We start from the raw sequence: 23539 nt of genomic DNA, 5'->3' as shown, positions 1-23539 counted from the left end.
GAAGTCACGTAGCAAATCCCGTGGCAGGAATGCAGATGTTACTTGTCACCATTGTGGGAAAAAGGGCTATATTAGACCACAATGCCATGAACTGTGCAATGAAAGGCGTAAAGATAAGGGGAAAGACAAAGTACAGGATAAGTTTTCTGATCACAGCATAGTGCCTGCAAAGTCCAGTGTTAAAATTGAAGAGATCAATGTTATGCAGCCTAAGGATGTTGATGATGATTATATCCTTGCAGCTTCTTCTAGTGCTTCGCAGATGACAAAGATACACTCTATATATGCACAGTGTTGGCTCTTGGACTCAGGTGCGTCCTTTCAGGTGACACCTTGCCGAGAGTGGTTTCATTCATACCGTACTGTTTCAGGTTCTGTGCGCTTGGGTAATGACAGCTCTCTTGATATTGTGGGCATTGGTGATGTTAGGATGCAGTTTCCTTCTGGCAGCAGTTTTGTTATGTAGGATGTACGTCATGTACCTGCTTTCACAAGCAGTCTCATGTCAGCTGGACACCTTGATGACGCAGGTTATCATGTATCTTTTGGAGACTTTTCATGGAAGATCACTCGTGGCAGACTTGTGATTGCGAGAGGTACCAAGGTTGGCAATCACAAGTCTGCTGGCTCTATGAATCATTCTCACCTTTCATCGCAATTTTTAAGTCTGTTGGCTCTATGAATCATTCTATGCATCTAGAGGCCTAGGGGGTGTCACATAGCTTGGAATCAAGCTCTACAGCCCTAGGATGGGTTTGATGTACCAGAAATATTGTTATGTCTACTTGTCTAAGTTGCAATGTCTGAGTTGCAGACTCGGACGTGCGAGTCCAAGTTGTGTGCCCATTCAAGCATGATGCCCTGGCCGTCCAAGACCAACTTCTCCGAGTTCAAGTGATGTTCAGGTCTAAGTCCGAGTCTCAGTTGGATGATTTTGTGGTCATCCAAATCGGATTGTCTGAGTCTGTCGAGATCGTCTGAGTACGCAAACGACATCAGAGTAGTGCAGAGGTAGGGGTCCAAAATGGGGAAAGATCAATTAAATACTCCAAGCACCTACTTTAATATTGCAACTAGTGTCCTAACTATGATCAACAAGCATCAAATGACACTCACAGCATACCTGTAGGGCTTGGGGATGCAAGACCACAAATCAGTGAGAAAATTTATGCTCATGTTGTCCGATAGCTCTCTCTTCCTCTTCTTGGCCTCTTAAACCCCTTCTCTCTTGCTATTTTACTTCTTCCTTCTCTCTCTTTGCTCCCATAATGCATCCAAGACCTTTTTCTCCCCATTTCAATAGCAGTAACCCTACTATTTGTTTCCCTTATTTTCCTTATTTCTTCCTACCTTTGTGCATCCAAAACACAAAGCAAACACCTATGCCAGTCCAACCTACTCAGCTAAATCTTAAAAACCAAAAAAATTGCTTATAAAGGAGATTGAATGCCCTCCGAATCCCTCGCTTCCTACTTATCTCAAGCACCGGTTTGGGGCAAACCTACTTCAATGCTTGATTCGGAGCATGCAAGCACTCAAAGCTTGAATTCGTTGGTTTCGGCAATGGAAGAAAAATGTGGGAGCTCACACTTGACCTCCAAGACCCACGAACTGCATATTGTTTTAAGTGTTTCAAGCCAAGTGCAATGGCTACCTCTCACATAGATGCATGCACTCTCACACCTACAAGTGTAGTGAGCTTACCTTCATTCCCGATTGAGTTGCCTCCAACCACAAGCCCTCTAGTAGCTCCACGATCCAAGGTGCAAGCTCAAGCAATGATTCTCAAGCTCCAAGCTCCATTGCTACGCACGAGACAATAGAAGAGAAGAGAAGAGAAGAAGAAGAGAGGACAAGATGGAGAGCTTCTCCACCACAGTCCCTCACCCTCACACACTCACTCCCTCACACTCCCTCTCTCAAGTACAAGTACAAGTAATAATAATAATAATAATAATAATACTAATAATAATAATAATAAGAGATCTAGTTTTGGCCACACACAAGAATGAGCTTCTTCATGCACTTTTTTGTCTTTTATACATGCCCTATCTCCTCTTTGGACGCCCATCCCTTTTTTACATGATTGGCCATCTTAGCCTAGGTCCTCTTTTCTTATTCCCTTTCTATTTGCATTGTTTCTTCACCCATGCCCATCTACATTTACAAACTGTAGAAGAGGGAACCTGGCACTCTTTTACAAAAATTTAGGGTGTGCTTTTATATTTAAAATGTGCATTTCCATTTTTGTACTCACTCTAGACCTTTAAAGTTGCTCCTACGCTTTTGGCCTTTTTCCTCTTGTTTTTTTGTTGGGCTGCATTTTTCGCTTTGCCCTACATCTTTTGATTTTTTCACCATGGTTAACATTGAATCTCACATATTCATAAGGATCCCAAGGTATCAAGTATTCTTGATCTATATTATTAATATTTTTATTTTTATTTTTCTATGATTTTTTCATCAAATTTTATGTTTGAGATATAAAGAAAACACTTTACTTGAGTTGGCATGATAGAACATCGCTTGTATGGACCTCTTGTCTAGCTCCAACTCTCCTTTGCTTTGAGAAAAACTTGCTATTGTATAAATTCCTCTATTGCATCCCCTTATCTTGGTCCTCCTTTAATATTTATCAAACTTGCACTTCCTCATGTCAAAGCTTGTTGACTTAAGGACAAGCTCAAAGAAAGTATAAGATTGGGTTGAGTAAGGAGAAGTTTTACTTATGAGAGGTTACAAGCTTTAGCAAAATGTGAAAAAGAACTATGATGGACTTTTGGAGGGACTTAATATAGCTTTTGGGATAGATTTTAGATATAGAATAAGAAGGGCAATGGGATAAAGATAATGATGATATGGGGATAGAGAAGGGTTGGTATAAGAAGTAGGGGTCATTTTTAGAGTGGATAGGTGGAGTGAGGAGAGTGACAATGTAGTCTGCAAAGGAGAAATATGAGATATAGTAGCTTGATGTTGGGATGGATGCTCTTTTTCTCAACCTTTTACACTATCTTTCTCGTTTTCCCTCCCTAATTCCCTTCTATCTTTCTCTCACTCTCTTTATATCTATCTTTCACACTCCCCTTGTCTAACTTCCTTCTCTCCCCCTCTCTTCCTCCCTCTCTTCCTACTTGTGTGTGTGTGTGTGTGTGTGTGTGTGTGTGTGTGTGTGTGTGTGCGTGCGTGCGTGCGTGCGTGTGTGCGTACGTGCGTGTGTGCGTGCGTGAGTGTGTGCACGTGCGCGTGCATGTGCGTGTGTGTGTGCGTGCATGTGCGTGCGTGTGTGCGTGCGTGTGTGTGCGCATGCATGTGCATGTGTGTGTGTGTGTGTGTGTGTGTGTGTGTGTGTGTGTGTGTGTGTGTGTGTGTGTGTGTGTGTGTGTGTGTGTGTGTGTGTGTGTGTGTGTGTGTGTGTGTGTGTGTGTGTGTGTGTGTGTGTGTGTGTGTGTGTGTGTGTGTGTGTGTGTGTGTGTGTGTGTGTGTGTGTGTGTGTGTGTGCCATATAGTCAATCAAAATAATAACATGCATCCAATCTTAAGGTTTAAGATTTTATAGCCTTTGCCTTTCCCCCTTATCTAATGTGGGTGTTAAGGGTATGTGTCCATGTTTTTTGTCATTTCCATCTCAATAAACTAATTCGCAGTGTTCTGAGATGCTTTTAGGAAAAAGTGGACGTATTTTTTCTATAGCAAATCTGACAATTTCAATAACCATGATTTGGTGATGGCATAGTTCAAGTTGACATGGTGATGATGGTAATGATTTGACACTCGCAATAAAAATGAAAGCTTTTAACTCAAAAATGCTTCTTTTAGCTAAGGCTATAAAGCCTTAAGGTTATTACATCCTCTCCCCCTTAGAGGAATCAAAATGTCCTTATCTCAAGAGATTCTTGGTACATTCTTTATGTCGAGCTTCCTCATCAATCCAAGTTGTATCCTCTTTGGGATAGTTCTTCTATTGGATGAGATATTCCCTTAAAGTTATACTTCTAAGGACTCTTTTTTTTATACATCAAGTATTCTTTCAAGCTAGAACTCAAGGACTCCTTAGCTTGGCATTACAATACGATGATCATCTAGTAAATGATTGGGACTGGATACATAAGCCTTTAGCAAACTAACATGAAAAACATTGTAGAATTTTCAAGTGTTTGAGAAGTTGCAACTTGTATGCATTGGTACCTTGGCACTTGATCTTATAAGGTCCATAATATCTCAAGCTTAATTTCTTGAATTCACCCAATGATAGTGAGCTCTTCTTTGGGCAAAAACATGAAGAAATGTGATGTCTCCTTCTTTGAAGATCTACCCTTGAGGATCTTGTAAGGTCCATAATATATCAAGCTTACTTTCTTGAATTCACCCAATGATAGCAAGCTCTTCTTTGGGCAAACATGGAGAAACGCCACATCTCCTTCTTTAAATATCTATTATTGTCTTCCAAGATTAGCATAGGCTTTTGGTGATCCTTAGCCACTTGAATATCATGTCTTTTGACTTTAACTTTTTCATCCATCTAATCTAGCATCTTCTTGGAATCTTCTACCTTTAGTGTGGTATCGAAGAAGTTGAGCAGGGTGAGATAGTCTTCCCCAAACAAGGCCTAGAATGGGGTTGTCTTGATGCTTCGGTGGTAAAAGGCATTGTAAGTAAATTCGACTAGGGTAGATATTGCATTCACCGCTTAGGTTCTCTAAATAGTATGCCCTTAGGATGTTTTCTATGACCTAATTGACTCACTATGTTTGGCCATCAATTTTTGTACTAAAGCTTCAAATAAGATCTTCCAAAATCGAGAAGTAAAGAGAGAATCTCAATCAATGATGATTCTTTTTGGCAATCCATGAAGCTTTAAAGAATCATTAGCAAATAACCTATATGAAGCCTTGTAGTTTGTCTTGACAAGTATGAGATCGGCAACCTTTGTTAACCACTTCATCTTAGGAATATCAAGAGACTGAAGTTTTCTAGCATTTTAACATGCTCTACTTTCCAACTTTGGCAACTTAGGATTCAACGACATACTTAAGTATATCTTCTCTAATATTTTTCCAATGATAGCTTTTCCTAATTGCATTGAGTATTTCAACATAGCCAAGATGTCTTAAAATGGAGATTCATACACTTTGTAGCAGAGTATCTTCTTCATTAGTTCATGACTAGAAGAATTCATAATCTATTTCTTAGAGTACACAAGCTCTTTTTATCAATGGAGAAGTCTCAGTACTTAAGTTACAACTTGGGATCTTAATCCTTAAATGGAGCTTCCATTCCTAATGGTTTATACTTAGGGTCCTTTGTAGCTTCTTCTTTTGTCATGGCTACAAGATCATTGGTTTGTCCAAAAGACATAACATAGTGATTGTTGATCACATAAAACAACTCTCCATGTCATATGATTCCTATGGTATATGTCATGATAGCAAGAGTAGGTGTTCTAACTCTTTAGTTGTAGTGTACCAAACAACATGCTACTACATGTGCAATCCTATCCTATATGAACTATTTCCTAAGTTTGATTTCCTTAGCAATTGGTTGCAACTGAAGGCTTTTGGAAGCTCAACTTGATCATAGTCCTTGACTTTGAAGGGTTATAGGTTCCAAAGTCTCCTTAGAATGGGGTTAGAATCCACCTCATACCTACAAATTATTGAAAATTTTGCACCTTGGTTTGTGGTCTTGTGTTGTGAGATTAGGTGAAACTCTCTATTCAAGTCTTGAGTACTATTAGATACCTAAGGTGAAGTATCCTTGTCTAATCAACTCTATGGCCTCACCAAGTCCAATCAAATTTATGGATGTTTATGGAACACATCAATCTTTGAGGGTGATCAAGTCCTACTCAATTGAATGCAAGATTGAAAAAGAGTAGAATTTGGATACTTCCCACACTACTAGAGGAAAATTCTTGCATAACACTTTAAAGTGTCTAGTCATGATGCAATTGTATTCCCTTATTATCCCTATGAGACTCTTGTAAAAGTAATTATTCTTCTTCTTGGTCAATGGTTCACTTAAAGTAGCCTAGGATTCGAGTGGTTCTCTTAAGTTTGTATGTTGTGAGTGTTGATGGAGTGGCTATGTGGTAGGCTTAAAGTCTCAAGTGACAATTCATGTAATGAATGTCTATGTGCTAAACGATCTCCACATCGAACAATTTATGTGATGAAGAGTTCATGTTATGCAAATTTGATACAATGAAGAATTTATGTGACAAAGAGTTTATGTGATGAATCATTCATGTACCAAATGATGAACTCAGTGCATATGGTGATCAGCTCAGTCATGTGACAAAGAATTGAGAATGAAAACATGCGATTACGAGTCTAGCCCTATGATGATTAGTTTGGTTCATGTGATGATCCATTCAAGTCGTGTGACAAAGAGTTGAGAATTAAAAATTTTGATGAGGTTCCGAGTGCCTTGACAAATAGCTCATGTGATGGACTATTCCTATGTGACGAATTGTTTGTGTACCGAAGAGTTTCATGTGACAAAGATTTTATGTGATGAAGAGTTGAGAATCAAAACATGTGACGATGGGTTGAGACTTGTTTTTTGAAGAATTCATGTGATTTATCATTCAAAGTATGTGATGATGAGTTGAATACCTGTGTCAAACTCTTTGTGTGCCTATGTAAAATACTTTGTGTGTTGAACTCTTTTGTACCAAACACTTTGTGCGATGAACTCTCCTATTCTCCACTGCAACAATTCTCATTTTGTGTAAGGATGCAAGTTGCCCCATTCAAAGACCCCCGCTACACCTAGAATTAATGATTTGTTGATCATACCTATCTTGGAATATAAATTTTACCCTACGATGGAGAGACACCTTGTGCTAGATAGCTTGTGGCTATTTTGTTGGGAATTCAAGAGTAGATCAGTGCGGTTTGGTAAATAATCATATATGCTAGAATAAATTTCACTATGTGATAGGAGAATTAATACCTTGTGTTGATCATGCCTTTATGTGTTGAAGAGGGGTACTTGATGAATATCATATATGCCTTATGTGATCATGAATAAATTGCACATAATCCTAAGGAACCAATTACATCTAACCTAGAGTATTAAGAGAGATGGTATGTGTTGACAATTGCGCGCAATCTAAAGTATTGAGGGAGATGATATGTGCTAACAATTAACATCTACATGCTAGATGATTTATGACTTTTGCTAGACAATTCTTTCATGTGCTAGACAATTTTGAAATAAAAAGCCTCGAATAAATTACATTATCATTTTAGTATGGAATTAAAAAAAACAAAAAGCAGTTGTACTAGAGAGATTAATGATGGAAAAATAGTGCTTGATATAAAAGGATTTTGTTGGAAATTCACCCTGTTTTCCAAAAGGGTTCAATTGATATTATCACTTTAGATCTTGATAATAAGTGCATGCCTTGGATCATGTTGCCGGATTGATTTGCATCTCTTTTGGAGGCTTTGATGTGTACAAGAATATTGAGATATATGGATGCTCATCGCATGAGCAGCTCCACAATTCAATATGACACCCCTCGGTCTACTACTCCATAGCTCCAACTAAATCCATATGCTCCAAGCTATGTTGAAGGAAGAGAAGAAGAAGAAGAGAATAGCTCAAGTGATCGAGAAGAGCTTCTCCAATGGTCCCCCCCACTCTCTCTCTCTCTCTCTCTCTCTCTCTCTCTCTCTCTCTCTCTCTCTCTCTCTCTCTCTCTCTCTCTCTCTCTCTCTCTCTCTCTCTCTCTCTCTCTCTCTCTCTCTCTCTCTCTCTCTCTCTAAGAATGGATAAGGTAGAGACAAGAATGAGAACTCTCTAGTTGGCACACACAAGAATGACCTCTTTATTCAAAATTTCTATTTTTTATGCATGGACCCAAATTTTAGGATTCTCTGGAAAAATGTGGCTACCCTATTCATTTCATGGGTTCTTAAATGGTCCTTTTTACTATATACATGCATTTGGACACTTAAATGTAGACTCTTCTTTGGATTAAAGTTATTGCAATTTGCACAAGAGTGAGCCTTGCTCTTGGTTTTTCAATTGAAAACAATGTATTTGAAAAAATAATTACAAGTATTTTCATTTCATGAAGTTCTTGCACTTTCATTTGTAAATTTTATATTTTAAATTGTTGCATTGTGCTTTCATTATTCATCCACTCAACTCCAAAATGGGATTGACAATAGTGAACAATCACATATCAACATGGGAGTCCTATCCAAAAGAATCCCTTGGATTTACTACCTCTACATTTGTTAGGGCGTGTTTTGCTAAATAAAATAAACCTTGCATAGGATTTCTATAGCTCAATTGATCCACCAGGCTACTCCAAAAGCATGATGGGCCTTCCTAATTATAGGTCAATATGTTAACTTTCGACATGACTAATTCTAGTATATTAATGCATAAAGGGTGAAAGCATGCATTGGTGGTATAAAAATGACTACCATGGACAATACTTGAAGAACACTCTAAGGTACTTCTTTCATAGGTTAAATAAAAATTATTATCATATTGCATAGATATCAAAGAGAAGAACTTAAAATGCAAAATCCAACAACATTGGACCTTAGTTATAAAAATTTTACTGACCCCCATTTTTTATTGGTAGTATTGCAATTAGTAGACAAATTGTACCACCAATCCCTAGTGTAAACAATCAATGTTAATAACATGTTACTATTACAATTTTCATATATTTTTGTTGCCAATGGGAGTAACAAAGGTTTGGATATCAATTATATGTGTATTTGTTTACCAAGTAAGCATTACTTTGCATGTTTTTTATTTTTCCATCAACATCACATGACTTGGATATACTCTTGCTTTGAGTGATAAGTGAACTAAAAATTTTCTTTAATTTGAGCACTAGGATCAAAATAAATTCATGGCTTGATCTACTCATTTTGGTTAATTAAGGACTAATGTCCAAAAAGCCAATATATGCAATAGTTCAACAAACACTACATACTAGATACTAGATAGCATCATCTACTTCCATAATGTAGTCTATATAATATAACATTCTATGGGTCTAGATATAAAGATAGTAGCCTTCTCTCTAGTCCCAAAAACCACTAGAAATGTGTGTTTATGGGGCAAGTTAATTATATAAGGAATTCTCGTTTTTCTTCAATATGTAGGTAGTTATCTTATACAAACCAACCTTACCCCTATGATTGTGCATCACGCTTCAAAATTTGAGATAGTGCTATAAACAAAGAATAATCCATCCTCCCATATGAAATGAGGTTGAAACGTATGGGGTTGGCTCTACCCTTACTACATATGAAGGAGATTATGGTGCAAGATGGTCTTATCTTCATCATGTACAAAAATGCTAAGATTTTTATTTAATAAGAATCTTTTTCAACTATATCATACCTAAGGTTGAAGGAGTCAAACTCCAATACTCAACCAAGGTTTTACAAAGCTAGATGTCAAAGTTATAGCACTAGGTAGTAATAATTAGTTTTGAGTAGCATGAGTGTTTATGCCACTTGTTTAATAATAAGATCTCCAACTTTGGCAATCAATACAACATTTTTTCCATAAAATCTCAAAGGAAATGAGGGTTAAGAATTCTAATTAACACAAATAATCATATATTATTAAAATTTATGAGCTAAAGAAGCGATGCCTAGACATGGGTCTAAGTTTTGAACGCCGCTTTAAGATTATTAATAGTGCCACCTTTATATCCCTTGAGTATCCAAATAAAAACTATCATTTTCACACAAGTTTTGTTGTAATGTTTGTCCAAATATCTAAAAAGGAAGTTTATTCCACAATTTTTGTCTCTTACCAAAAGCAAATCAAGAGTAAACAAAATTTATCCCTAATAAACAAAGTGATTATATATATGCTTTAAATAAATATTAATTTATCTCATGGAACATAGCAAGTACTATTCTATAGAGTTTTGTATGGCCTTGATTAAGACTACATCTTAAACTTGTTAAGCCATAAATATTCTATAGATGACTAGTGAACAAGAGCACACAAGGTGCACATGCCCATGTAGTTTACAATAGGTTGATCTAATTGGCTTGATGTAAAAGAAAGGGGGGGGGAGAGCCTAAGGGAGAAAAAGAGAAAGAGAGAGAGAGAGAGAGAGAGAGAGAGAGAGAGAGAGAGAGAGAGAGAGAGAGAGAGAGAGAGAGAGAGAGAGAGAGAGAGAGAGAGAGAGAGAGAGAGAGAGAGAGAGAGAGAGATGGGTGTAACATAGTTGCTAGGTTGAATGCATCATTGGTGACTAAAAGGTCTTGATGTTAAATCATGTTTACAATCATCTGACACATAGTAATAGAAATAGAAAGCATGATTTGAATATGAGCCTACAAGTAGATACAATGAGTGATTCACCACTAAGATGGCCACTCAATAATGACACATAGAGAGAGAGAGAGAGAGAGAGAGAGAGAGAGAGAGAGAGAGAGAGAGAGAGAGAGAGAGAGAGAGAGAGAGAGAGAGAGAGAGAGAGAGAGAGAGAGAGAGATGGGTGTAACATAGTTGCTAGGTTGAATGCATCATTGGTGACTAAAAGTTCTTGACGTTAAATCATGTTTACAATCATCTGACACATAGTAATAGAAATAGAAAGCATGATTTGAATATGAGCCAACAAGTAGATACAATGAGTGATTCACCACTAAGATGGCCACTCAATAATGACACATAGAGAGAGAGAGAGAGAGAGAGAGAGAGAGAGAGAGAGAGAGAGAGAGAGAGAGAGAGAGAGAGTGTGTGTGTGTGTGTGTGTGTGTGTTAAAGAAAGGGATTAGTTGTGACAAAAGCAACCTTTTTTTTGCATGATCTTAATAAAGAAGACAAAATCCACAAGTTCGATAGCATAAACATATGCATTAGATCCAATTTAATCGCCAAAATAAAACATGATCTTGTATGATCATATGATTCACCATCAAGAACACCCATTCTAAAACCACTTGATAAAAGTTTGGCCGCCTAATGAGTGAAATGAGGGTTTTTGGAAAAAGCTCACTTGAGCTAGTCATAAACCAAATTTGAATCCATAATACAAATTAATCTTGTTAGCACTACTCAATTTCTCTATTATTTACTCCATTCACAAAGTGTTATTGTCATTTCCTAATGGGCTTGATGTTCACAATAAAGGAAATTTTAGTGCTAAATAAACTAAGAAAATTCTAAATTTCAAGTTGAAAACTTTGATATGTGCTACCAAATATTTTGTGAACATAGATATTTATTGTTTTATGTAGAATTGTCTCAATATCCACAATCTTCGTATGAGTAACCTATCAAAGTAAAAAAATATTGTGGTGACATTTGTTAGCCTTTAAATTGGACGTCGAAGGTTTGGCTTCAAAGAGAAATTAATGACACATTTAGCATTTGTTATGGGTGTCACATTCACACCTCCATAATACATGTATGCATCAAGTAGCCTCTTAAGGAAATGTGGCAAGACATAATTTAACAAATTGGGTACGTAACATATGGTTTTTCATATAAAGATTGCATCACAAAGCTACTTAAGTATGCAAATGTTCTAAATCGTTTACAAAAATGCCAAAGTTCAAGGACCCAAAGTACAAAGAAACAACTTTATTGATTGTTTTGTACCTTCTTGATCTAATGTAGCATAATATTTCTTATGAAACATCAACCTCTCACTTCAATCATTGACCATGACACCATAATACATCTATGGGTTGAGTAGCCCCTTAAGGAAATGTGCCAAGTCATACTTTAATAGATTGTGACACTGAATATGTGGTTTTTCATACAAAGATGGCATCATGAAGATACTTAAATATGCAAAGTTTCTAAATTGTTTAATATAAAAACAAATATGTCAAAGTCATTAGTTAATGTAGCATAATATTTCTCATGAAACTTCAAACTCTCACCTCAAAGGTTGACCATGGCTTGTAACTTGTGTATAATTGTTGTACATGTATATTGATTTTAAGTGGAATTTTATGATGTTTATGATCACAACATCAATGTACATGGTTGTACAACCAGGAAACACACATGGTTGAACAACCAAGGAAATACAAGAAAACAACACATATCATGACCTTACTTTCTAATGTAGAATGCCCTATCAAGTTGTTCACACAATATAGTTTCTTAAGAATAATGATCCTTTGGCAAATTACACATTACCTATAAAATGCAATACAAGAATCTCTCTCTCTCTCTCTCTCTCTCTCTCTCTCTCTCTCTCTCTCTCTCTCTCTAGAGAATCAATCTCTCTTCCTTTAATCAATCCTCTCTCTTTCTCCAACCATCACCACTCTCACTTTCACTCTCATCAATATCTCTTCCTTTGATCAATCTTCTCTCTTTCTCTGTCCATCACCTCTCTCTCTCTCTCATTAATTCTCTCTTTTTCTCCAACCATCACCACACTCACTCACATGCATATACAAAACACACACACTCTCTCCCCTTTTTAAAATGCAATTGTAGTTCTATTTCAAATCTAGCTATTAAGTGTAAGTATACTAGCTATGAGTAATAAGTGGCAAGGCATACAAAGGTCTATAGACTTGTGGATACAAGTCGAGTAAGTTATAAACAAATGGTCATACACAAGTCTATGATAGAGGACTTGCAACATGTTAGGTGAGGAATCTTGGTGATAGAGAGAAAATAAAAAACCTTAAAGAGAGTGAAAGGCCTCCAATCTTCTTCCGCCAAATCAATAAAACTCTTGCAAGTAAAGGGAGTTCTTAAGTACCCTAATTTTTTAGGCCACTCCCTTTACTTTTGCAAGTCATGGGCTCAAGAAAATATGAAGTTATGTGGAGTAGAGGCAACCTATCTATACACCACCTAGCTTGACTATGTAGACAAAAAAGGTAAACTTTACTTGCACATGTCGGGGCTCTAAATGTGCCCTCTCTCTCTCTCTCTCTCTATACAACATGTGTTCATGTATGCGCGTGCGTATGTGTGTTAAAGATGTAAGAGATTTGATCCTATGATCTCATGACCTTTAAGTAAAATTTTAGACCATTAAGCCATATGCTATGCACATGTTACGAGGACTACTTTTAACTTATTTATTTGTATGACTATTTTTCCAATAATTTACTTATGTGATGAGAGAGAGAGAGAGAGAGAGAGAGAGAGAAGGAATCGATTAAGAAACATTATCTAAAATTATTATGGTCATATAGTTAGAATTTTTCTAATAATGTTGTTAAGGAAAATTGTCTCTGAATCTCTTCACTTCGATAGAAGGCAATACAAAAAAGAAATTGATAATGTAACATCAATCTCCTTGTGAATGTAAAAAGGTTTGAAAAGGGTTTCGTTGGAGAGAGTCCATAGATTTTGAGAGAATTAAAGGTAAAGGGGCTAATGAAGTGACACCCCCCAAAAGCAAAACACACTCCACTCCAATTGAATAACTTTATTCAAGTTAAACAATTGAACCATGCAATATATATATATATATATAGAATTTTGTAAGACCTTAAAACAATGCATCCTTGAGCGTTACTCTATTGGCCCCTCATAGTCACTCTTTTGTAAACCCTTCATTTATAACTAGAAATATTTGATAAAATTATCAAATGCCCCAAAGTATTTTTTGTGAGCTCCATATGATATATATAGTTGGATTATCCAAAAACCTCTATGTTACCACTTGCTTGGGAATAGAATTATAATGGAGGATTGTTAGTTAACACACTATTGTCCCCTTAACCCTAGAAACTATCTCCAAAGTTTGTAATTGCACCAAAAGAGAAAGTTTGAAAAAAAAAAAACGACACTCTTGTTGCAAGAAAAAAAACAATGACACAATTTTCATGTTTGAAAGTGCAACAAAGGTGAAGAGAAGAAAACATTTATTGAAGGTACATTTCGTGTGCGAATGCCGTCTACATGTCATTTGACGAATACCCAACCCTAATCTAAAGTGTGGGCACACAATTTTCAAAACTAGGTGCACACCCCATCACAAAGCCTTTACACACCAACATAACACATTTTGTAAAAAAGTAAAAAATATTATTTTATAAATTATTTAATTGATTGCATTTGCAAAAAATACACCATTGTTTGTCACTTTATAATCTAGACAAGGGAGACATGGAGAATTCACATATTTAACAAGTAAACAATTAAGTCATATCCTCCCTCTTGTGTAAAAGACTCGAGATACCCAACCCTTGAAGAAGTTTCTTGATGGGTACTTGCAAAGTGGAGGCTATTTGGTGTAAAAAATAACATATATATGTGTGTGTGTGTATAGTATATTATAATCCTGAATTCACAAAAGGTCTCGACTCTCCGAAACCTTCTTTTGAAACCTCGTAGGCCTCGATCCGTCCGTCATGATCCGACAAATGGACAAAAAACGTTACTTATTCCCCGATTAGTGCTGCCGCATACCAAAGGCTGCGTTTCAAGGTTCAGGCCTCCGTCTACATCAGATTTCCATATAAGGCCATACGGCACGGGGTTATCCCTCTCTCTCGAGTCTCACCATACAATGAGGAGGGACTTTGTTTCAAATTTTGAATCGGCCTTTATTTCCCGGTTTCCCAAAACCATAACGGAAATCATACAGTATTTCTGAGAAGCAGGCACTGCCAGGCAGTGGTACATTTCCAAATTCCTCCTCGTTCCAATTTGAGAACAGCTTTTTCAAAACTTGGGCCAGCTCCAAGTTGCGACTCGCGAGCCAGGCCTTGATATAAAAAAAGATTATGGTTCCATCATCGCAAAACATCCCCAAAGATCACGCCGGGATATACTCATGAGCTCGCAGCTGCTCTATCTATATGGTCCATCACAGCCGACAAGCATCTTGATAGGGTGAATTACAGATACAGATGTAGTATGTGGATCTATATGGAGGGTTTTTAGCTGCTGCTCTATATGGTCCATCACAGCGGACAAGTATCTTGATAGGGTGAATTACAGACGCAGTATGTGGATCTATATGGAGGGTTTTTAGCTACAAGAAGCGCTTGGACTCATTGGTGTCCAGAGAAGGGAGGATGAAGGGCTGAATGTTGGTGATGGGGGGAGGGGGTGAGTTGAGGTAGGTGAGATTGACAGACTGGGGGAGGAGGCGGTAGTCGATGCCCAGCTCTTGAAAGTACTTCCTCAGTTCCAAGAGGAGATCTGACCTCCTGCTCAGCCTGTCCACAACATTCTGGAAATTGATGGTGTGCTGCACCACAATCGTCACTCTCATCCTGTTTAGATCCTCCAGCTCTTTCACTGTTAGGCTGAACTTCGACCGCCAGTGCTCGCTCTTCCGTGCCAAATACCTGCACATTACCACCACCGCCATCATCAATCCAACCATGAGCTACTTCTCTAAGTGGGGCACCAGTCAGGGCTATGCATGCATCACTATGCGCTTGTGAATTGAATTAATGCAATCCATATCTATTTTGGAGTTTTTGGCCATAGAGGATGTACGCCTTAAACTTTGATTTCAGCTTAGAGCTATTCAATCCATGCTTCCTTTGGAGAGGGAGGTTCTTGTTTGCAAGCATGCACAGCAAATGAAGTCGGTTTTTTAAGTAGGATAATGGCAAATCTTTGGCTTTGTTTCGAAGAGGTTCAAAACTGCGTAGGCAATTATATTAAGGTTTTCACTCATGTTACCCTCTAGATTCAATGACTGAGTCTCTTACCCTGCTATTTTCTCTTTCAAGGCCGTAATTTTCTCTGTAGGGGTAGAGATATGGAACGAGAAATCCAGCGCGTCCTTCATCTCTGGACTGCGGTACAGATTACTGATGGGTTTGATTGCCAGCACAGAATTGGGATAATAGACCTTCTCATTGTCAGCTTTTAGGAAGACAGTGGATAAAATGTTCATCTCCTCCACCACCAACTGCACACACAAAACATATATGAAGCGAGCATCAGAAAAAGTCGAGATCAGCTCCCTCTTTCATGAATTAGTCACTAGCCTAGACTAATTAGAAGCTCATCCGGAGACAGTCAGTCAGTAAGTACCTGTACACCATCGACGACGCACCTATCCCCGACATCGTAAGGGTGCATGACGAAGAGAAAGATGAGGGCTTCGAAGACCTGCTTCACAGTGTTGCCGAACATGAAGGCCACCAGCAGGAGCTGAGACATGATGAAGAGCAGCACGTGCGTCGACGCAATCCCCAACACCAGCAGCCACACGATTACGATCACGATGCCCACGACCACGCTGGCGATCCTGTGCAGCTCGTCCACAGCTGTTTTTGTGTCGTTCAAGGAGTGCGCCAGGGCTCGTCTCTCTTGATAAACCTTCACCTGCGAAATGGGCGCGCATGGACGGCGTACTCCTTCAGTGGATGCACTTGTCATTACATGCTAATTTATGCAGTTACAAGAAAGGATAAGATAGCCTGTAGGGCATACCACCCAGTTCTTCAAAGCCTTCTTCGTAATTCTTCCCGTGTCTTTGGCCCCTTCAAAACAAGCGAGAACTTTGGAGACCTCCTCCACGGTAACAAATCGTAGCAGGTCGTCTTTTTCAATGTACCTGAAAGCTCGCGCAGTTTATTCAATGGTGAGAGAACTCATACTACCCGATTCATACATTTCCCTGCATATAATACTATACATTCGGTTGGCTCGTTTTGGGCAGAATCATGTGCTAAATTAGAGCTTTGGTGCAGTTTTCTGTGCAGTATTAAGAAGAGTATACTTTTGATTAATGCACAGTTGGAGAATCAAAATGGCCGGCTACCAGGAATCCCCGCGCGCGACATTCTTGAAGATCCTCTTGGCGGCCGCTTTGGCGCCCATCTCACTGTCGATCTCGATCTCCTCCTGGAACTCGTCGGAGTAGACATTCTCGTCCATGGTGGTGATGAGGGTGCCGATGCCGGGGTGCTTGACGAGGTTGATGAGGCGCTTCATGAGGCCGGCCGAGACGTTCTGGGGGTCGAGCTGCTGGAGTTCTTGGATAGATATGGGGGCCTGCTGCTGGTCGGCCTCTTTCCTGCCGGAGCGAGCCAAGCTGAGTGCGATGGCGGTGGGGGTGGAGGCAGAGGGTCGGGGGGGCTGCTGCTGCGGGGGAGAGGGAGAGGGAGAGGCACCCTTGCGGGGGCTGCCGGCGGCAGCTGCATTAAGGGCGTTGTTCTGCTGCTGCTGGTGCAGATGATCATTCGCAGGGTCGATCTGGAGATGAAGCTGGTGATGGTGCAGGTGCTGGCCGCCGAGCTGCGCGCCTATGGAGGCCTCGAAGGCGAGGTCCAGCAGGGGGGGTCCGGAGAGGGCCTCGAGGACGTGCTGGTTGAAGAGGGAGTCCTGGATGCGGTCGAAGAAGGTGCTAACGTGAAAGGAGGAGGCGAGGGACTTGACGAGGAGGATCTTGAGAAGCCAGAAGGCGGCGGCGATGAGGAAGCACTCGAGCAGCTTGGTGACGAGCCTGAGGGCTTTGTGGCTGCGGGCGGATCGCTCGACGCGCGGGTCGAACATGAGCTTCCAGGCCAGTAGCGCAAGCCCCACCCACAGGCAGTTCTGCACGCCCTTCCGCAGCCCGTATACGAAGTAGAGCACCTTCTTGCGCAGCAGGAAGTTGCGCTCGAAGAGGATCACCACCAGCCGGATGAGCCACCCCGACACCAGCCGCCCGCACAGCACCACCTGCGCCAGCAGGAACCACTTCCACAGGTGCAGCCCCCACACCTCCCGCTCCTCCAGTGGCTGCACCGTCAGCGTGCACACCAGGCACCCCACCAGCACGATGAACGCAGCCCACTGCGCCAGCGTGATCGGCTTCAGGTTCCCTTGCTTGAACGACCGCTCCGCGTCGTCCACGTCCTTGAACGGGTCGTCCTCCTGCTCCTGCTGCTGCTGCTGCAGCTGCTCCCCGTCCACCATCACCACCCTCCTGCTGGCCCCGGCCGTGCTTGCCTTGCCTGAGACCGCCCTCGCCGGCTGCGGCCCGCTGTACTGCCCTGTCTTACACCCGGCCGCGGTCGACGCCGGCGAAAGCGGTGGCCGCCCGACCGCACCGGCCTTCTTTGGACTCGAGCTCGCAGCGGCCGGCGCCTGCGTCTCCACCAGCCTCGACTTCGTCCTCGTCGTTTTCAGCTCGCGCCGCACCAGCGTCGATGTCCGCAAGACGGTCTGGCCTGACGCCGCTGGTGCCATCGGTGGCAGCAGCGGCTTCCCGGCAGCTGCCACCGGTAGTGGCTTCGCCGCTCCTACAGCTAACTCCTTGCTAGTTCTAGTGCCTGCTTCGGACTCCCGAGCTCCTTTTCCTCCTTCTCCTGCAGCAACTCCCCCTGAAGACGCAGGGCTAGGAGGGGCTGTGCCGCCGTTCGCCCTCTGCGGGGAGGAACCCTGCGTGGGGTTCAGTGCAGATCCGCCTTTCGATAGCTCCACGTCAGGCCCCGGGGGCGACGGGCGCTGCTGCCTCGACCTGTCAGGCGACGCCGTAGTAGCCGCCATTGCGGACGCCCCCGGGGGGGACGCAATAAACCTGCTGCTCTTCTGCTGCTGTGGCTGCGGCTGCTGCTGCGACGAGCTTGACATAATAGTAGCGACACCAGTACCCGGGGCGCTCCCCGCCCCTGTCGCGTTGCTCCTCGGACGAAAAGAAAAGTCGCTCTCTGAACCCGGTCCCGTGTCGGACAGCGGCTTGCTGTAGACCCGATCCCGCAGCATTACAATATTATTGGGCTCCGTGATGTGTATATCGAAATCCAAGGACCTATGCTGCCTAGGCTGTTGCAACATGGGCTGGGACATGCTGTCATCGGAGTACTCATCGTCCACCCTCACTAACGCTCCTGGCATCTTCTCTAAGGACAGATGAGACCCTTCCCGCGCCCTGCTGCTATCTGCTGCACGCATTATGAGCTGATCTGAGCTTGCGGCCTCCTCCCAGATGGCGTCCTGCGTCTCCTCGCACACCTTTCTCTCCGGCCTTGCCAATCTGCTGCTGCCCCGTCCATTGACACCACTCGAGAAGCCAGCGATGGCCGAGGCCGACCTCATCATCATGCTTCCCATCCTGGCCCCTGGTGCAGCACTGTTTCCTTCGCCATGTTGCCCTTGATACTCTCGAATTATAACTTCTGCGTCATCAGCTCCACCACCATTCATCTCCGCGAGCGGGCCCGAGGCCTCTCCGCCGCTTGTGCTCCAACCAACGCGACAGGCTTGACCTTGAATTGTCAATGCTGAGCAGTGAACGTTACCCAACACTCCTAAAGAGATGCAAGAATTCCCCTCTCACTAGCAGCCCCACTGTGCTGCTCCTGCCGAGGAGTCACATCGTGATTCGTCACATATGAGAATCGGCCATCCTCAAGTTATCAAAGCGAAGCAACGTCTCTCTCCGATCTGAGGAAGCCGTGTCGGCCTGTGCGTACCTCGCTAGCTACCTTGAATTCGCGAGGCACTGACCGACAGTCGGTCCTTGTATTGCCTCCAGCTGACATCAACAGAAAGCTGGCTCGAGAGCAGGCATTGACAATTCGACATTAAAATGGGCATTGACATTGGAAGAGCCTTACATGAAGAATTAAAAGGACGACAACTGTTCACTCGTCGAGACTTGATGTGAGATGAGGGATGCAAATTGCAATGCAGCAATATGGCAAGCACGTAGTAAGCGGACAAGAGGTGATGATCTGCCTCGTCGGCGTCTGTAGGGCCGAGGGGTATATACTCTGCGGGAGGATGCAGTGCCTCATAAATGCTGAGAGGGGGGGGGGGGGCAGTAGGGGTAGAGAGAGGGGGGCGGGGGGGGTGGGGGGGTAGCACTTGCCCTCCATCAATCCCAAGTACAGGAGAAAATCAACGACCCTAACCAAGTCGACCGAATAATAATATTGTTTGAGACGGAACTCGAGAAATTGGACGCCAGTTCACTAAAATCCAGATTCCACACACACACTGAACTATTGTTTTGACAATGGCGGGCCCCTCCAGGGTAGCCTAATGCAACACACGTCCATACAACCCCCTCCCCCCCCCCGTACCCACATGCCTTCGTCAAATGAAAACATGTAGTATAGTGGCACGTTACAGTTTATAGCAGCCGGTTACACGCGAATAGATATTGATTTGATGAATAATGAATAATAATAATCCTTTGTTCTAGCTTTTTGTAATGCGGCTTGTATATTAGAATGATGTAAAGTAGTTGCACGCTACAGCATCTTCAGTAGATGCAGCAGGCCTAGGCCATAGGTACTAACTTCTTACGGAACAGCTTAAAGATCCAATGTTTAGATCTCAATTGCCTAGGGATTGAAAGCGTGTCCAATTAAAGCACTTTTAAAGAGCCAATTGGGAGGTTCCTAAGGCTATTCCGGAATACAAGGGTATTTCGTTTGAACCATAGAAAGTTCATCATAATAGTAGGGATATAAGTGTGTTGAACTATCAACAGGCCTAGTTAAGACTTATTGGTCACTGAGACATGCTAAATTAAATCCAAAGTTGGATCTGAGCTAAGCTTTTCTGACGTGCTAGCTTGTGATATCCTTGGTGATATGATTTAGTGGTCGATTGAAATTATCTTCCAAGCAGTGTCACTCGGTACTCTTTTGAATAACATGAGGTTTGTTGCCTAGACTCTGTCGAATTCATTTCGCAATGGAAGGCCTTAGTCGTTCCCACAAGAGTTCGACTTGAATTTAGGTTTTTAAGTAAACTAAGGTCTCCTATTTGGATTAACTAGTATCGATCTTCGAGTAATTACTTGTGCTAGATTGCTTAAACTGAAGCTAACTTGTATCGCACTTGGTTCAATAAGAGTGAAAAACGAGTGGGAGTATGAGTATGTCCATCTTTTTGCGCATAAGACAAAGTCTCACTTTGTTCCCTTTAAATGATACAGAGTCAAGGTTGTATTTAATTCTGTGGATCAATATTTTCTATATTCTAACATATTGAAATTGTAAAGAAGCTTTTAACTAATTCTATGGATCAATATTTTTTATATTTTAACACATCAAATTTGTAAAGCTCTCGATTTACTAAGAGCACTCTACCCTAGGGCAGCTCCGTTAGGAATTTATATCCTCTCGCTTTCCTTTGTTGGGTAGTTTTAGTTGTTTATTTGCATAACATATTTAAGTTGTATATATAGAATCATCTACCTTAATTATTTCTTTTAATCACTATGTTTATTCACATTATTTAAATCACAACACAAATAATGAAAACAATTATTTGAAAATTAACTTTCTTAATTATTTTTTAAATCATTGTATTCGTTCACATAATTTAAATCACAACACATAAATAATAATAATGATTCATTAAAAATAAATTTTTATTTAATAGAGATTCTTATACAAGTGTTCACTTTTAGTCTATACGAAAGAATGATATGAAAAATTTTATTTTTTCAAGATTTTTTCACTAGTATCAAAACATTAGGAAGTCATCTTAAGTCATGTAACGTTTCGATGATTCTTAGGAGTCTAAGAGTTTACTGGCCAGAGCCCCTTGGCATCCTTACTCCTTTTGTCCAAGGATCCTCCTATGGAGCAATCTTTTGTCATCGGGATTGGCTTGAACTCTTCGAAGCGACAAGTAATCTCCCTTGGGAAAGGGACCCACAACTAGCCCTAAGGAAGCTTTAGTGTACTTTCCTTATTATCATGTTGCAAACTTAGTACATTAGGATTTTGATTCAATTCAATCAACTTTCTAAGTGTATCAAGTTACTCGTATGGATTGTTAATAAGCACAAGTAATTTTTCCTCAAGCAACATTTCTACATAAATAGGGAAACAATCAGAGTAAAATCTCAACTTAGTGGTAATTTTTCTCAACTTGATATTCTTTTTAACTTTTTAGATTCCTCTTAATTTTTATTTGAATTTTTTTTAAAGTTTCATTTTCAAGATCTAAATTTCAATTAGTCTTCATTTATTTTATATATTTTTAGTTATCATTAGTCTTTGTTTGCAATCTTGTTCATAACCCTTATTAAGGATTGGTTGCTTGATCTTATTATGAGTCTTGGATATATTTTTAGGCTTTTATAGGTTGGAAAATAGTTAAAATTTATCCTAATTTGTAAAACGAAGTTGAAATCTTGAAATTGTGACTTTTCCTTTGAAACAATATGAGTTAATAAGGCGAGCATTTTTTAAAAGAATTTTAGATTTTTATTTTATTTTTCTAAAAAAGAGTTATAGTATCCTTTTGGTTATCTCATGACTAAAGACTTGTATTTCACTTTGTCATATTGACAAAGTAAATTGGTTTGAATATCTTAGGTTTAAAAATAGTTATCTTTTCAATTCAACAAATTTCAATGAGTTATGCACGTCATAATTTTGACTTAATTAATAATGATAGTTTTTTTTAAAAAAAGAGAGTACTTTTGATTAATAATTTTAAGGATTTATTTTATTATTTTAATTTACTTTAAATAAAATATAAAGATAAATAAACTATTTTTATATTTATATAATTTATTAATATGAAAAATAAATATTTATATTTATGTAATTTATAAATATTAAAAAAGATATTTGATATAATTTTTACATCTTTTACATTTATATATTTTATAAATATTAAAAGAAATATTTTTTATGTAACATTATATTAGGAAATTGGGGTATTTTCATGCACTTTGGGAACCCCTAATATCTTTATTATTTGATTGCATGATCAAATCTTGTTGTTTTACTTAAAGGTGGAGTTTATCTTATCGTTTTACTTAATGGTGGAGTTTATCTTAAATGCTATATAAACGATCTTTTTAAATCCTAATTTCAAATAATGATCTAGATTTAGCTATTTAGTCAAATATTTATCACTTATTTAAAATTTGAACTTAAAATTTTTTCAAATTCTCTAGTACGTTGTTATTTATTTTTTATATTTACATAATTTATAAATGCTAAAAGAAATATTCTTGATGTAATTATTTACTTCTTAACTATTATTAAAATTTATTGTGGATTTTTTGAATGATCTTATTTGATTAAAAAAATAATTTTCTTGTTGCACTTTGTTTATATGTAACTAAAGTTAATTTATTTGATGCTTTGCAATGTCATGCAATTTATCTTACATTCTTTCGAAACTTAAAATTCTAATTTAATAACCCTTAATTATTCTAATATTTCTTCTTGTTGACTTCCTTATTAAGCTATAACTTCTTTATCGAGTAATTAAAAGTCTTTTGATTATGGTTTTCTTCATATATGAATAAATGATTATTAATCTACAAAGGAACATGGTTGTATGTTGTATGTGATGACGTGTTGACCATGTTCGTGATTGTATTCATAGCTCATGTGTTCCCTGCTTCAAAATGTTGTCTCTTTGGGGCCATCATGAGTAGGGAGTTCGTGTATGCTAACTTTGAACTTGGTCTTGATTAGAACTCCATATAGCTAGATGGACTAAGATAGAGACTTTGTAGAGAGGAAAACTTGTTCCATGGACATTGGAGACATGAAGGGTAGACAAGTCTTTCACAATCTAGAGTGGTGTTCTCTTTCATGGTTGATGATGATCTCCTCTTATTCTTCTCCATCTAACTCAGTCTCTCCTTCTTCTCTCTTTCTCTCTTCTCTCT

At 39.8% G+C, this 23539-nt stretch overlaps 1 protein-coding gene across 1 annotated transcript; it reads right to left on the bottom strand.

Moving 5' to 3' along the window:
• Positions 1-14951: 14951 nt before the first annotated feature.
• On the bottom strand, positions 14952-19679 carry LOC148030501 (mechanosensitive ion channel protein 10-like). Its single transcript, XM_087686844.1, has 5 exons — positions 16718-19679; positions 16387-16510; positions 15985-16278; positions 15657-15859; positions 14952-15284 (listed from the first exon to the last, which is right to left on the bottom strand). The coding sequence occupies exons 1-5, from the start codon at positions 19084-19086 to the stop codon at positions 14966-14968; spliced, it is 3309 nt and encodes a 1102-aa protein (XP_087542970.1). The 5' UTR covers positions 19087-19679; the 3' UTR covers positions 14952-14965.
• Positions 19680-23539: the final 3860 nt, after the last annotated feature.

The sequence above is a fragment of the Lygodium microphyllum genome, chromosome 10 (genome assembly GCF_053477565.2).
Source record: "Lygodium microphyllum isolate KBCC chromosome 10, Lygodium_microphyllum_v1.1.10, whole genome shotgun sequence".
Classification (NCBI taxonomy): Eukaryota; Viridiplantae; Streptophyta; class Polypodiopsida; order Schizaeales; family Lygodiaceae; genus Lygodium; species Lygodium microphyllum.
This window is presented reverse-complemented; position numbering and strand designations above follow the sequence as displayed.